This window comes from Rhamphochromis longiceps, linkage group LG14 (genome assembly GCF_057381845.1).
Source record: "Rhamphochromis longiceps isolate RC_006_pf linkage group LG14, R_longiceps_female_GT1.1, whole genome shotgun sequence".
NCBI classification, from domain to species: domain Eukaryota; kingdom Metazoa; phylum Chordata; class Actinopteri; order Cichliformes; family Cichlidae; genus Rhamphochromis; species Rhamphochromis longiceps.
The window spans coordinates 29,926,476-29,940,130 of NC_140570.1; the positions used below are offsets into that span (position 1 = coordinate 29,926,476).

Sequence of the window (13,655 nt, forward strand, 5' to 3'; positions counted from 1 at the left end):
ATTCTTCATTTTTCGGGCACCTTATGAGCCCAGATGTCAGCTCCACACACATGTAGGGATTCATGCACTTGGTATTGTGACCTTTTAAACATCTGCCCCCTAGAAGACCTTTGCATAAATATCACTGAGCAACAACATCATTAAACCAGTTTAATTTACTTGCTTCTTTTGCAACAGGTTTTTCACAGACATTTTGATTACCATTTAGAAAGAAAATAACAGATGTACTTTAATTAGCCTAATATTAAGTTAATTGTGCCAGCAGTATGAGCTCTGCACTGGCATTCCTCTGTAAGATTTGGTCGATGGTTAGTAGTGCCTGTGTTGGTTGTTGGAAAGGCTTGTGCAGTCTAACATGCATACATTCATATTGGGTTGTAGTCTCCTTGATCCATTTTAAGACTGAAACTGACCTTCCAAAAAGTTTTCCAAACACGTGTTCCATGCAACACTGTCGTTACACTGTAGAGCCTGACCAAGTCTTGGCTATTTGACATTTGCGTGTCACAGAATTGTGAACCTTAGAGTCATAATTACTTCCATCAGTCATGGCACCACAGCTGAAGCGATCAGCGAGAAGGGCCCCAGGATATGTCCAGAGTTTCCACCAATCACCATCGACACCCACGGCAAGTCCCCCTTCGTACCGAGCCCCGCAAAGCCACCCCTCAGATCCCATCCTTATTCCAAAGTTATGGATCTGGAATTCCATTGTCAGTATAGTGGTACAGTGGTTAGCACTGCTGCCCCAGGGCAGCGAGGGTCCTGGGTATAAATTCAAGGAAACTGCATGTTCTTCTGTTCAAGTGGATTCTTTCCGGTTACACAGTCCAAAGACAGTGTGATAAACACGGGTTTGGCTATTTTAAATTGGCCACCAATAACTATGATAATTAAGGACTGAATTAAGGATTGAAATGTAATTGTAGTTTATACCTTCTACTTTATTTAGGGTTTAGCAAAAATACTGCAATAATGTTTAGGAATTATCGGGTTCAAAATTACTGGATTAATGACTCAAAAGCAGTTTTAGTGCCAGCTGTTCCCTGGTTTTCTGCTATTTCTTGACAAACAGCATCTCCCAAGTATTAATTTTGCATTTCCTAACTGCACTGACAAACAGCTGGCTTAATGATGGCCTCCTTTCCTCACATGAATACTTCTTTGGTTGACATTCAGTTTTTTGCCATATGTACACAATGCCTTTTTGCTGACCCAGAAATATCAAATATATAGCATTTAGAGATTAACGTAACTGGCAACAATACTTACTTGGACTGGTAGGGGTTGAGGCTTGCAATGGGCACAACTTTGGAGCTTCCCCCTGGAGTATTTGGCATAACAGATGGAGCTTTCTTCCCAAAGTCTCTGTTTAAACCTCTGTTCACTGCTGAGGGAATGAGGAGAAAAACAAATGATCAATGAAGAGCAGTGATGAAGAGTCATGAGAGAGTAGGGCTGAATGATTATGGAAAATAATCTAATTGCGATTTTTTGCCCCAATATTGCGATTGCGATGCGATTATTTTTTAAGGTATTTGTCTTCTGTATTATTAAACAAAGACAAGCAATACATCATATAGTATGGCCAATACTATATTACATTAATTTTAAACTGTTCTTTCCTGGAAGACAGACCTCTGTTATGATGACATGAGGTGATGCATGAATTGATGACTGACATTTTTATTTAACTTCTTCAATCACAACAGTATATTTGAACATACACAATAGTTTATTTTTAGCTTACAAACATCTGAGCATAAAGTGCTGGCAAGGAACCCTGGTGTAAACATTAAAATGAAAGTCAGTACAATGTGCAGATTGCAGAAATATACATAAAAAAATCAGTGGCTTTACCACACTCAGTTTTTCGACATCTGTGAACTACTAGACAGTCATTCAATTAAAAAATAATATTAAATAAATAAAACTAATAAATAAAAAATACACACATCTTACTGATCTCTGCAGTCAGTAACATTACACAAAGTGCAAACATAATAGCAATTGTATAAACACACACACAAACACGCCTTTAAAGTTTAAAGGCGTGAAATTGGACGGTCTAGCCTTCTGATTAGCTAATCAGAAGGCTAGTTCTGATTAGCGTCACCGCTGTCTCAGTGGAGTTTAATAAACTCGGCCGTCTGCTTCTTGCTATCTAAAATATAACCAGACACTGGTGTAAATTCTCGACTGTCTCATACTTCTGTTTAATAAGTTTTCTGTTTGACGTTTAGTCAGCTGTGTGAAAACCAAGGAGGAACCCACCCGGGGGATTAATAAAGTTTTATTTTATCTAATCTAATAACTTTAATCTCAGCCAAACCGATTTACTCACGAACAAACAAAACACTGAAAAAAGCCCAACAATAACATTTTTAGGTTGTCTAAGTGACTTATATATTACGTTTAACCCGAGCAGCGAAACTCCGCGGTGATCTGAAAATGATGTGCCGGGAGTTGTGCCGTTCTCGGCCGCATCAGTAACCCTCGAGCTCCCGGCTAGCTGTCGAGCTGGTGGGTAGCAGACGCCTCTGAAAACGTCGAAGCACTTTTGCAAATATGGGATATCTTGATAAACCGAGCAGATATTTGATGTTTACACAACTACTTTCTCGCCTGAAAATATGTTAAAAGTTTATTTTGTGACCCAGAAAGATTAGTATGAGTAATTTTAAAACTTAGTAGCGGCCGCCATTGCTGGAAACTGGAGTTTGGCTGGGCCGCGCTATGAATTCTGGGATATGGTAGTAATTTGGACAGCCTTCGGCGCGTCGCTGTGACGTAATCGGTCTACAAATGCGGCCTCAGGAGGATGCAGCCCATGAATTGTATAATATAATCGCAGTATAATCGCAGCCTTTGCGGTTAGAAAATTGCACTTGATCATGTCGCGATATTATCGCAAATGCGATATATCGTTCAGCCCTATGAGAGAGGCACATTATTCAGAAACAAATTACAAAAAGAAACCATCCAGTTTCTTTGGATTGCAATTGCTTGATCACTGTAATTACCTCGTATCATGAGAAAGAAGTCCATCCCACCAAAACCCAACAAAAACAACCCATTGACTTAAAAGTACATTTACCATCACTGACTCTTGAAACTAGCAAGCAGGAACAACTCAAAGAGGAAACAAAAATCCTGTCAAGCCAAGTTGTTGGCGATGTGTGATCCAGCATTTTGGTGAGAAGGATGATTCACATTTCACAGAATCAGGGCAGAGTGTGAAATGCTATAACAAACTGGAGCTGCTCTTCCCCCGGAGAGCGGTGCTGCCTGACTTTGAGATTTTCCGTTTGAACAAGCGCTGCACATTTGATTTGTGTGCGTCTCACGCGGAGGATTAGAGTTCAAAGTGTCCACTTAAGTCCTCCCGCGTTGCCAACCACTGCACTTCTGGTAATTAAGCCCCCAGATCAAGCAGCACACACAGAGAAATGAACAATGACTGCGCTGATGAGGAGGGTGGTTGCCACAACCTCAATTCCCACACGGCAGATTAGAGGGATGAATACCTGCTATGACACACTGGAAGACAGCAAAACCCTTATGATAGCTGGACTGCACACCTCACCTGGTCCAAGTTGTCCGCTATGCTGTGATATACTGCTCATCTCTGACATGATCAAGTGACAGTGTTTCAAAAGCAAATTCAATACTTCATTCATCTCTTTCACACTCTCCTGCGAGCCTGTGTTGCTGCGTGTTTGTTCAGTAGCGCTTTCAGTCAAAGGAAGATAAACATGGTGATTGACACACGCAGGCACAATCAGCTCTCCATCTAGACAAGCTCAAGTAGCTGTTGAATTTCATGATGCTACACAGTAACATGAAACAAGACAGTTGGAAGATGTGTGTCAATAATAGGACATTTGAGGCAGCTAAAAAGAAAAATATTTCACAATGGGGTTGTCAAAATTACTCAAGTCCCATAAATCTGTGGGTCACCCAGAATACCACAAAGCAACAGAAAAATGCTACCACCTGGTGGTCCTTTATGTACTACATGCTCACAGTGTGTTTTTCTGTTCCCATATACAACCTCCAGAGCTGAAAATTGAAGTAAACATGGAAAAAGTTGAAGTTCCTCCAGGTGCCACTTGAGGCTGGTCACAAAACTGAGTCAAGTTTAAATGCCCAATTTTGCAGCATTAAAAAAAGAAAAGAAAAAAATCCTATGCAGCACTCTACCTCCTGAGCTACGCCCTAGCCCTCGTACAAAAAAAGATTTTGATCACAAGGAAAGTTTCCCCATTTACAACAACTCTGAATGGGATTTTTTTTTTTTTTTTTTTTTTACATAACTCAACCACCTGGACAGTTGTATTAGGGGTAACACCACACTGATTGGCAGGTGTACCAACACAGGCGTTTTTTTAGTCCCTTCCTTGACACTAATGAGCCAGTGTGTGTCTGCAAGTTGCACTTAGTTTATGAATGCCGCGTGCTCACTAAACTAGTATTAGCTGATACATTAAAAATCTCACCCTTTCATCCACATAAAGGTAACTTCTGACAGTGTTAAACCTTCAAAATGTAGAATCCAAAGCCAATGGGTGATGTCACAATGACCCCCCCCACACACACACAAATCTTAAGATTTCATTAATTTGAATTCATTTTCAAGATTAAAATAAACCTTTCACTCACCTTCATTTCTGTTCTGTGGCTGCAGCGGGGGTCGGTTTTCAGGGACAGGAGCTGACTGTGGGCCTTTACTTTGCCCTGTAAGAAAGACCTGACATTAGTGTTACCCTGCAGTAACAGTATGACCCATTATGTGTGACTAATGCATCTCTAAATTAGTCCCACTTCATAAGCGTATTCACTGAGCACTGCTGTAATATTAATGAAGTATATTTCAAAGACTTACCCTCAGTGTAAGGAGTAGGGTCTCCTATTCTACCGGCAACATCTTTTGCCGGCTTAATGACATCAATTTCCAAAATGATTACTACTCGTCTGTAATAAGACATGTCCATTAACAACAGAAAACAGCCCTCTGCTCCGTATTTATTCATATTTAAGTGTTTTTAAGGCCTGCTTGCTTCCATTAAGTCGAGAACGTTAAAAAAAAAAAAAAAAAAAAAAAAAAAAAAGAAATGTGCAGAAAATGTGTATACCGTCCATCCTTCAGTATATTGGTCACGTGTCTCTTCAGATTACAGATGCAGTTTGGGGCCAGTATGTTTTCCTCAGCCATATGGTTCAGCTGGGTGGAGAGCATGAATGCTGCAGATGGTTTAAGAGAGGAAAGTCAGACAAGAGTGACCCAGGTTCCCCCTACTTAAGAGCCTCTTGAGAGCAATAGCTTCGTCTTTAACCCCATGCAAGTAGTCAATTTAGTAGAACATCTTTTAAAAAAGCCAGTTAAAATGGAATTTCATGTAAGAGATTTGTCAGAGAAAACTCGTGACTCTCAATAATTTAGAACAGATGGTTAGAATGGGTACATGAACATGTTTAAAACTTCAATGCAAAATACATCAGTGAATAAACTTAATAAAAACCTCACATGACAAAGTGTGCCTTCCATCACTCATCATCACCCGAAAGCGAGAAGGACCATTTCCTCCATCAAGCTTGCGAATATTCTGAAAAACAATATATGATTAAAACTGTTCAATAAATAAAATTTAAAAAAACACACAAAAAAAAAAAAAAACACATTTTTTGACCAATATTGTGTCCCTTATGTAAACTTACACATTCTGTGATTGCATTATTTAAAGTATAGAGGATATTTAGTTATTGCCTATGGGCCTGTACTCCTTATTCCCAGCTGCTTTCACAGTGAGATGGATTCAGTAAGGATGATTTTCCTGTAGTCTTTCCTCTTAAGTAAAGTCACTGCTCAGAGAGAGGTTTTAACTAAGAAACTAGCCTTTTGAAGTCTTATAGTGATTTGTCAGACATGCCCCTTAAGAGGGGTCAGTCCCTAAAAAAATTTAACCAAATCTTTTACCATTTTTAAACATGTTTGAGCCCTCATAACATAACCGCAGGAAAGTATGTGTTCAGGGGGAACTGTCAAGGGCCATCAAAACAAGTAATAAGATATGAACTGAAATACCTCAGTTTGATATTTAGATTTTTATAAATTCAGTAAAAAGGACTGCCACAAGTTGAACGTGGAATGAATCGACAAACTCCCAACAGAGCATCCAACCGTGTGACTTGATTATTTACTTTTTCAGTAAATAATCGGAAAACAGACAGAAAATCCAGTGTCCCATTGTTTGTTTGTGCTCCTGTCACAGGCAATAACAGTCGAACCGACAGCAGTTTTTAATAGAGCTTTTCAGCCCTGTACATATATTTAGCTACTAAGTTAAGAGGGCTCAAAACTGACGCAAAATCTCGACCCCACACACTACACATACTTTCAGGGACAGAAACCAGCTTTAACCCTTAGATGCACATGTGGGGTCAAAAATGACCCCAGGGGTGGTTTTTCTTCAAAATCTTTAAAATGCAAAGTTGTAATATATTCATATTCCAGGTATTCCTCATAAAACATGTTTGTAACATGAGGCCATTTGCATTTTTATTTATTTTTTCATTAATTTTAGAAAAATGCAGTTTTTGTATCACTACCCCACTCTTCCACAAGCGGGGTCAAAAATGACCCCAAGCAGTTCCTGTGGAATCTTCTGTGAAACTTTCATTCTTAGCAACTCTGACTGACCCACTTACACTTCTGATGGATCAAGAATTAATTTTTACACAGTAACATACGTGATTAATAGTAAGGGCTGCGCATAAGTGGTCCGCAGGTGCGCATTCGCTGTCAAAATAAAAGTATTCCCTGAAATTCAGAGAATAGGCGCTTGTTTTGTTGTGGAAAAACACCAAAGTAATTGCCTACGGAGCTTGCTTTTTCGACATCTTTAAGAGTTCTGAACAAATGTCTGTCCTCCTCCAGAACATCGTATGTTCGCAAACGCGCATTCCAACTTCTTATCTGGTTCTGCAAATGCGCACCTGCGGACCATTTATGTGCAGCGCTGTTTATAGTTTCCTGTGCATTTCAAACATTGTCCTTTCTGATGTTTTTTTTTTTTTTTAATATTTAAAGTAGCATGGCTGCTATGAGGCCAGCTAGGATCCCTGTGGACCTACAAATGATCCAGGACAGATGGGATGAAGAGCCCATCAGAGGCACTGACTCAGAATCTGACATCTCAGATGTAGAGGACCCAGACTACTGTCCCCCCCACTTAACAAGGCCAGTCAGATACAGGAGCCCTCTGATGAGTCCTCTGAAGAGCAAATGGATATTGAGTCTAACAGAATGAGCCCCTCTTACTGCTCTAGCCACAATATTCTGAATTAGTCAGCCAGGGCTTGCAGTTGGGTTTAGTACTGTCTCCCCAATAGATGCGTGGAAGATGTTCATGTCTGATAATATAATAGAAGAGGTGCTGTCATACACAAACATGGAGGCACGAAGAGTAGCCACAGACAGGGGAAAAGAGTGGAAAAATATAATCAAACATAAGCTCCGGCCTTCATTTGATTGACCATTTTTGCAGGAAGTGAGAAGAACTGGGATGTACCAGTCGGTGTGCTTTTTGGGAGTCCTCTGCATAACCCATTGTACAAGGCCACTATATCAATTCAAAGATTTAAAGATATTTGACGTTTCTTGCACTTTGATGACAAGAGGACCAGAGCCTACCGACTGAAAACAAACCATATGGCAGCTTTCTGCTACATATGGGGCCTGTTCCTGGTCAACTGCAGGCAGAAATTTATTCTCAGTGATTGTGTTACAGTGGCTGAACAACTTGTGCCTTTCAGAGGGAAGGCCCAGCTTCTGCAGTATATGCCGAGCAAGCATACACAAGTGATACAAAAACTGCCATTTCTTAAAATTTATGAAAAAATAAATAAAAATGTAAAGGGCCTCATGTCACAAACATGTTTTATGAGGAATACCTCAAATATGAAAATATTACAACTCTTCGTTTTAAAGATTTTGAAGAATAACAACCGAGTTTATAGCAAAATGTATTGTTTCTATTTGGGGTCATTTTTGACCCCACTCGTGGAAGAGTGTAGGTACTGGTAAGTTGTGCATCCAAGGGTTAAGTTAAAAACGTGCAGGCCTCCATTAAAAAAAAAAAAAGTTAGGCGGGGACTACGGATTGATTTTTCATGGAATGACCTAGAACTAATCCAGCTTTGTTTTGCAGAATTCATCCCATCTCATTTAAATATATGTGGTTGTGTTGAGTAATATTAAATATACATTTTCAAAAAAATAAATAATTAAATAAGTTGCTACTCACCACCAACTGAAGCACTGCGTCGCTGACACCGGTGCCATTTGAAAGAGCCTATAAATACGTTCAGATAATAAATTCTACATTTAATATAACTATTGTCGAAAACAAAACCACCCTTTCCCTCCTTAACTTTAACACATTTTGCTACAATCACAGTTTTTAGAAGACAAAAACGTAAATAATCGCTAATGTCAAATTAAGCTACCGTCGAACAACGTTCGCAGTTCTGATTACAGCGGATGCAAAAATATGCAAACAAACGTACGATAGCGAACAACTCCACCTAAACAAAGACACCATTAAGTAGACGGCGCCAATTTACATTGAGCTTCTACAGCTTGCAGTATTAAACGGCGTAATATTTATGCTGTAAAAATATACCATACCTCTATTGTTCCCTCCGAGAGTTTCGTCATGGCTGACAAAGGGTGATTTTAGCTACCACAACAAAAGAAAAATATCTGAAAGTTTTAACAAGACAGAACCTCAGTACTACTAGCACTGACAGTAAGCAACAAAATTATGACCGTGGCGCCAACAGCTTGTAACAACGCGCCAAGGCGCGTATGCGCAGCCACGACTTCCGTTTCCGTTTACAGATCTGCGTTCAGTTTAGCCTTTCTAAACATCGTGCATCTGCGTGTCTTGGTTATACTGAAAACTGATCAGAGATCAGCTTCGCTAAAGTCACCGCCAACAATGACGTGACGTCAGGCGGGTTTCATGGTGCCTTCCCATTTATAGGAAACTGGGATTCTTCAGACTTTACCGTAACATTTTTTGTAAGATACAAAGAAATCCCTTAAGGAACATAGATTTGATATGTTAATATTTTTATTTGCCAAATAAAATAAAAAAAATAAAAAAAACGAACTGTAATGTTAACTGAACATCTGCTTCTTTTCTTTGCATTTAGGAAGATCGTGTCCGTTAAGTCTTTTTCATAACAATCACAAAAAGGAAAATGGTGAGGTAGAAGATACCACTTCATTACCTGAAAAGAAGAGGCAAAGACAATTATCCACAGCAAGCAATTGCTGAGACAATATATGTAAGAATACTCCCTACCACTGTTTGCGTCATTACATTTTCCCAGTTTTAGAAATGCAACAACTTACAACAACCCTTTTCTTTTAAAGATATGTCATTTTGAAAACAGAATGAAGGTTTTCACCACAACTTCACCTACTTCTAAGCTGCATGGTGAAAAACAAGGATCCGGAAAAAGTCAGCGTTTCGGTCTGTAGCCAGGGTCATCCACAGGCCGAAACGCGCTGGTCAAGTAATAAAGTTGTAGTCTTAGTGTTGCTGAAGCTTCGACCTGTTTTCACGATGTGTCACAATGAAACTCATAAGCATGACGTGTGATTCAAATCAGTTCAGTTTATTGAGTCATTACATCAAACCATCCAATACACATACTGATTCATACTGACACTAACCAATTTACTTTGTGTTGAGATCAAAATGTATGTGCCATCAAATTGAAATAGGCTCAGTATAAGCAACAATGACCATACTTTTTTTGTTTAATTATTATTTTTGACAAGGACATCTCATCTAATAGCAACTATATTATTTTAAAGGAATACTCAAGTTTTGGGCTCCCCATTTTGTTCACAGAATCAGTTTTCACAAATATTTTGATTGAGTTAACTAATAGTCTTTCCTGTACTGGTCTGAGTTTCTCTGGAAGAGCTGTAAAGGGTTTTAGTCCTTACTTAGGTGGGCCTCCAAATTGGGCCCCATCATTCTTGTCAATGGGAAATCCCACTTTATCCTTGCTTCCAAATTCCCCTTTCTGTAGGACAGGAGCTCCGGGATTGGGGTTGTTGATTACACCCATAAAAATCGGTATTTTAGTTACATCATGCATAAGTGCAAAGAAGAAGGGTTGGCTGAGATGGAAAACTGGATTGGATGCCCTTGAAATAACCACAGTAGTAGCTGCAGCTGCCTCTGCACCATCCTCATTTATCTCCATGCTGGACTTATGCATTACACTGGACACCAGCAGAGGGCCATCTGAAATCTCAGCCAAGTTGGGAGAAGAAAATATCTCACCAAGGCCTAACAAAGAGCACAGAGTATAAGGTCAGTTCATGGGTTAAATGTCGCTACCTTTATCTCACACAAAGTCCAGTAGTTTCATCAAGCAATAATGTAATGTATAAGTCATGAATTATAAATGTAACACTAAGTTCACAGAAAACAGGTCTTACCCAATTTGATAAAGACATCTTTTAACTCTTGTCCATACTCTAGTTTGAATTTGGGGACTTTTACTTGAACTGCCCTCTCTTTGGGCAGTCGATTATAAAGGTTAGAGACATCGATCTTTGCAGCAAGTGAAGAGATATTTGTCTGCAAAGACATAGGCACGACCACCAACAAACTCATAGACTTCAGGAATGGGAAGCTTGCTACCTGCACAAAGAAAAAGAATGGCGCTTTAGTAAAATGGAGGGTATCCAAGGAATTTAATTTTCTCTTCAAACATTTGAGGTTTGAAAATATTTTTGTTTTACCTGAGCCTCCAGTTCATGATCAATGAAGAAACTCAAGGGATGTTTGGCATCTTCCATTACCTCTACATCAACCATGTGCTGTTCATCGAGATAGAACACACCTCTGGAGGTAAAGCGGGGGTCAAATCGAGCTTTCCACTCTCCTGTGGGAGCAAAGGAGGGAGGATCTCGGTTTGAGATAGCAGCAAAATGTAAAACACTTCGGAACAGTCGATTTCATTCGGGATTAGAGAGGAAACAGTATCTTATAAAATGGGCAGAATTTTACAAATACAGTGGCATTTAAAAATCTCACTCACCTTTGAAATGGACGGCATTAATGAGCACGAGAAGCAGATTGGGAGGTAAAGCAGAAAGGAAGTCATCTATCTTTCCTTGAGTTGCGTTCTCTACCCATGTGTTTATTTGCTCCAGATTCTCCAAGATTGCTGGTTCCGAGCGATAAAAGCGATGAGACTCATTGACAAATACTTCCTTTGGCTTAAACCCTAAAAACATAAACATCCCGACTTTATTTCTCCTAAATACTCTCAGATCATCTTTAAGGTGTAACGAGAAAAATTGTTTTAAAATTTAAAGACACAATCTTCTCAGTCATAACCTTCACGCAGAAAGATACGTGTGGCAATGTGTAGATCACTGTTTTTTAGCTGCATCAAGATACTATGCAGAGACTGGTGGTAGCAGGGGAGAGTGTTTTCATGAAGATGATGCATCAGCAGTTCCCTCGTCTCATTTACAGCACCTGTAAAAAGAGAAAAAAAAGAGGGGTACAATTACTGGATGAGAAATATGGTGTTCTCTAGACAACAATAAACTAGGGTAAGTTGCTGACACAATTCATCAGATGTGGTAACACCATATAAAAATAACAACTTGCTTAGATAAAATATGATGCAGTAAAAGCACATTAACAAGACATGCATACCTAAAGCCAGCTGGGAAAGGCCTAGAGATATGCTTAAAGGAGATATGATAATATTTGGCTGCTCTGGCGTCATCTCCAGGTTCTGCAGCAGCTGCACACCCATTTTCTGAATGGCAGCAGCAACAATTTCCTTGGAATGTGGGCTTCTGCCAAGAGACAGACAACCCCCATCATCATCTTCTGTCGACGAGGCTCCAGTGGGCCCACTACTTGTTGTAGGTGGTTGATAGGATGTTGTAATTATAGAGGCTTCTGTAGTACCAGCAGATTCTGGCTGTGCTGTACTGCTGTGTCCTGTTTCCTATAGACACACATCAGAATTCCAAAGCTTATTATTTTCCAAGTTGTTAATTTAGGAGTCCAGAACCATGACCACGGAAAAACAAAAAGAAAGAAAAAAAAAACAGCAAAAGCGTTTTGACTCTAACCTCCTCTGGTTTTGTAAGAGGCACCAGCGAGACTGGTTGATTTTCTTCCACCTCAGCATTCTGTTGAGCACAAAGATAATATAGATTAACAATCGGCACAGGACGTAATCATCCAGTATAATCTTAACAGTGATTTTTTGAGATCTTTAAGAGGTTTACAGTGGCTCCTTGGCTACAGAGATAGATCAACAGGAGTGTCAGGCAGAGGTCCATTTCCTCACAATGCAACTGTGAAAGAGAAAATTAGGTTAACGGCAAAATTCTATATCCTGCTTAGATTTTATGGATCGACACAATTACCTTTCATGCTCACTGCAATTTATCATGCTATGCGATAAAAATGAGTATGCCTCTGAAAGCACCATATTCATTCTTCCAGCTAATAGTTACAAGCTATTGAAAAAAGAAAGACATTAAGACACAACATTCCTCACCTTTATTTAGAATTACTTTGATGGATTGTCTGAAAGAATTGAGCACTTTCACTCTACTTAGTTGCGCTCACTTTCAAAGGAAATCCCCAGAAATGTGCCTAAAACACATGTGGATTTCAACCATAAATTGTGTACTTTCAAGTATTATTCAAGTTGCCAAAGCACATTATAATAGAGCAGATTAATCTCTAAATAATTATTTGCTTTACAAATATTTTGAAAACCATTTGTACTGTGGAATTTAAACATGGTATGGAAATCTAAGTCAAATGTCAAAAAGGCATTAACTCGGATTGCAACATTACCTCCCTTGCAGACCTTATACATGAAAAATGTTAAAACAGTGATATTTTGTGTAACCATTTAAGTCTTTAAAGTATTCAAATGTGCAGGAGTGTTTAAATATGTGAGTATGTCTTACCTTATATTTAAATTAGAAAAAAAACTTGCTGGCTTGTCCAAAAAAAGAGCAACTAAGTGCGGCGCATGTCAGGATTCCTGGGAGTAAGAGATTGGCATTTGCTCAGCAAACAGTTAAATATCAACTTAGATTGATTGGGGCCTCATTTAAGCCACTATTTGTTTGTAAATGTAGCTCTGGAAACTCTTGCAGGGTTAAATGTTGAAGCTAAACACGAGCAGCTATTTAGCACGTCAGTGGGGAGGTGATAATTTCATGACGCATTTAAATCCAAAGGAAACACGGCAACTTATTGCAAAGGTCTGATTAATCCATCTTTGTGTCAGTAAACAAATACAAGTTGCTTATTTCAAAGTAATACATTTGATGTCAGAGAACACACCCCCACATTTCCCAGAAGCCCTGGATTTAATCCATAATTAACTTAAGATCTCAGGCAGCAAAACCAGAGGCTTCGGTTAACAAATCATTGTTTTGTGTTGTGACCAATAATACCCTTTAGATTCTCAAAGAAATATATATATATAAAAAAGAAACTCATTTGTTGGACTTGGTCACATTTTACCACTAAGCAAAAACGATATCTTTCAGATCACATGACTGCAGTCTGCAA

General features: G+C 39.1%; 2 protein-coding genes across 4 annotated transcripts in view; both read right to left on the reverse strand.

Moving 5' to 3' along the window:
* rpa1 (replication protein A1) overlaps positions 1 to 8,850 on the reverse strand; it is a 34,531-nt gene extending 25,681 nt beyond the window's left edge. The window contains exons 1-7 of one of the 2 annotated variants that reach the window (XM_085379273.1): positions 8,690 to 8,850; positions 8,307 to 8,354; positions 5,528 to 5,606; positions 5,136 to 5,244; positions 4,886 to 4,974; positions 4,663 to 4,737; positions 1,273 to 1,387 (exon numbers count right to left, since the gene is read on the reverse strand). In XM_085379273.1, coding sequence (XP_085235399.1) covers positions 1,273 to 1,387; positions 4,663 to 4,737; positions 4,886 to 4,974; positions 5,136 to 5,244; positions 5,528 to 5,606; positions 8,307 to 8,354; positions 8,690 to 8,719 — 545 coding nt within the window. In that variant the 5' untranslated portion in view covers positions 8,720 to 8,850. Of the gene's footprint in view, positions 1 to 1,272; positions 1,391 to 4,662; positions 4,738 to 4,885; positions 4,975 to 5,135; positions 5,245 to 5,527; positions 5,607 to 8,306; positions 8,355 to 8,689 lie in introns of both variants that reach the window. The other variant, XM_085379272.1, reaches the window with a different exon arrangement.
* Positions 8,851 to 9,666: 816 nt separating this feature from the next.
* On the reverse strand, positions 9,667 to 13,426 carry serpinf2b (serpin peptidase inhibitor, clade F (alpha-2 antiplasmin, pigment epithelium derived factor), member 2b). 2 transcript variants are annotated; one of them, XM_085429373.1, is made up of 10 exons: positions 13,043 to 13,426; positions 12,622 to 12,719; positions 12,347 to 12,415; positions 12,188 to 12,247; positions 11,760 to 12,060; positions 11,433 to 11,576; positions 11,131 to 11,319; positions 10,832 to 10,974; positions 10,526 to 10,730; positions 9,667 to 10,373 (listed from the first exon to the last, which is right to left on the reverse strand). In XM_085429373.1, exons 3-10 carry the CDS (start codon positions 12,398 to 12,400, stop codon positions 10,021 to 10,023), a joined length of 1,449 nt encoding a protein of 482 aa, XP_085285499.1. In that variant the 5' UTR covers positions 12,401 to 12,415; positions 12,622 to 12,719; positions 13,043 to 13,426; the 3' UTR covers positions 9,667 to 10,020. The 2 variants fall into 2 exon arrangements, with proteins under 2 accessions (XP_085285499.1, XP_085285500.1); XM_085429374.1 differs by lacking the exon at positions 12,622 to 12,719.
* Between the last annotated feature and the right edge of the window lie 229 nt (positions 13,427 to 13,655).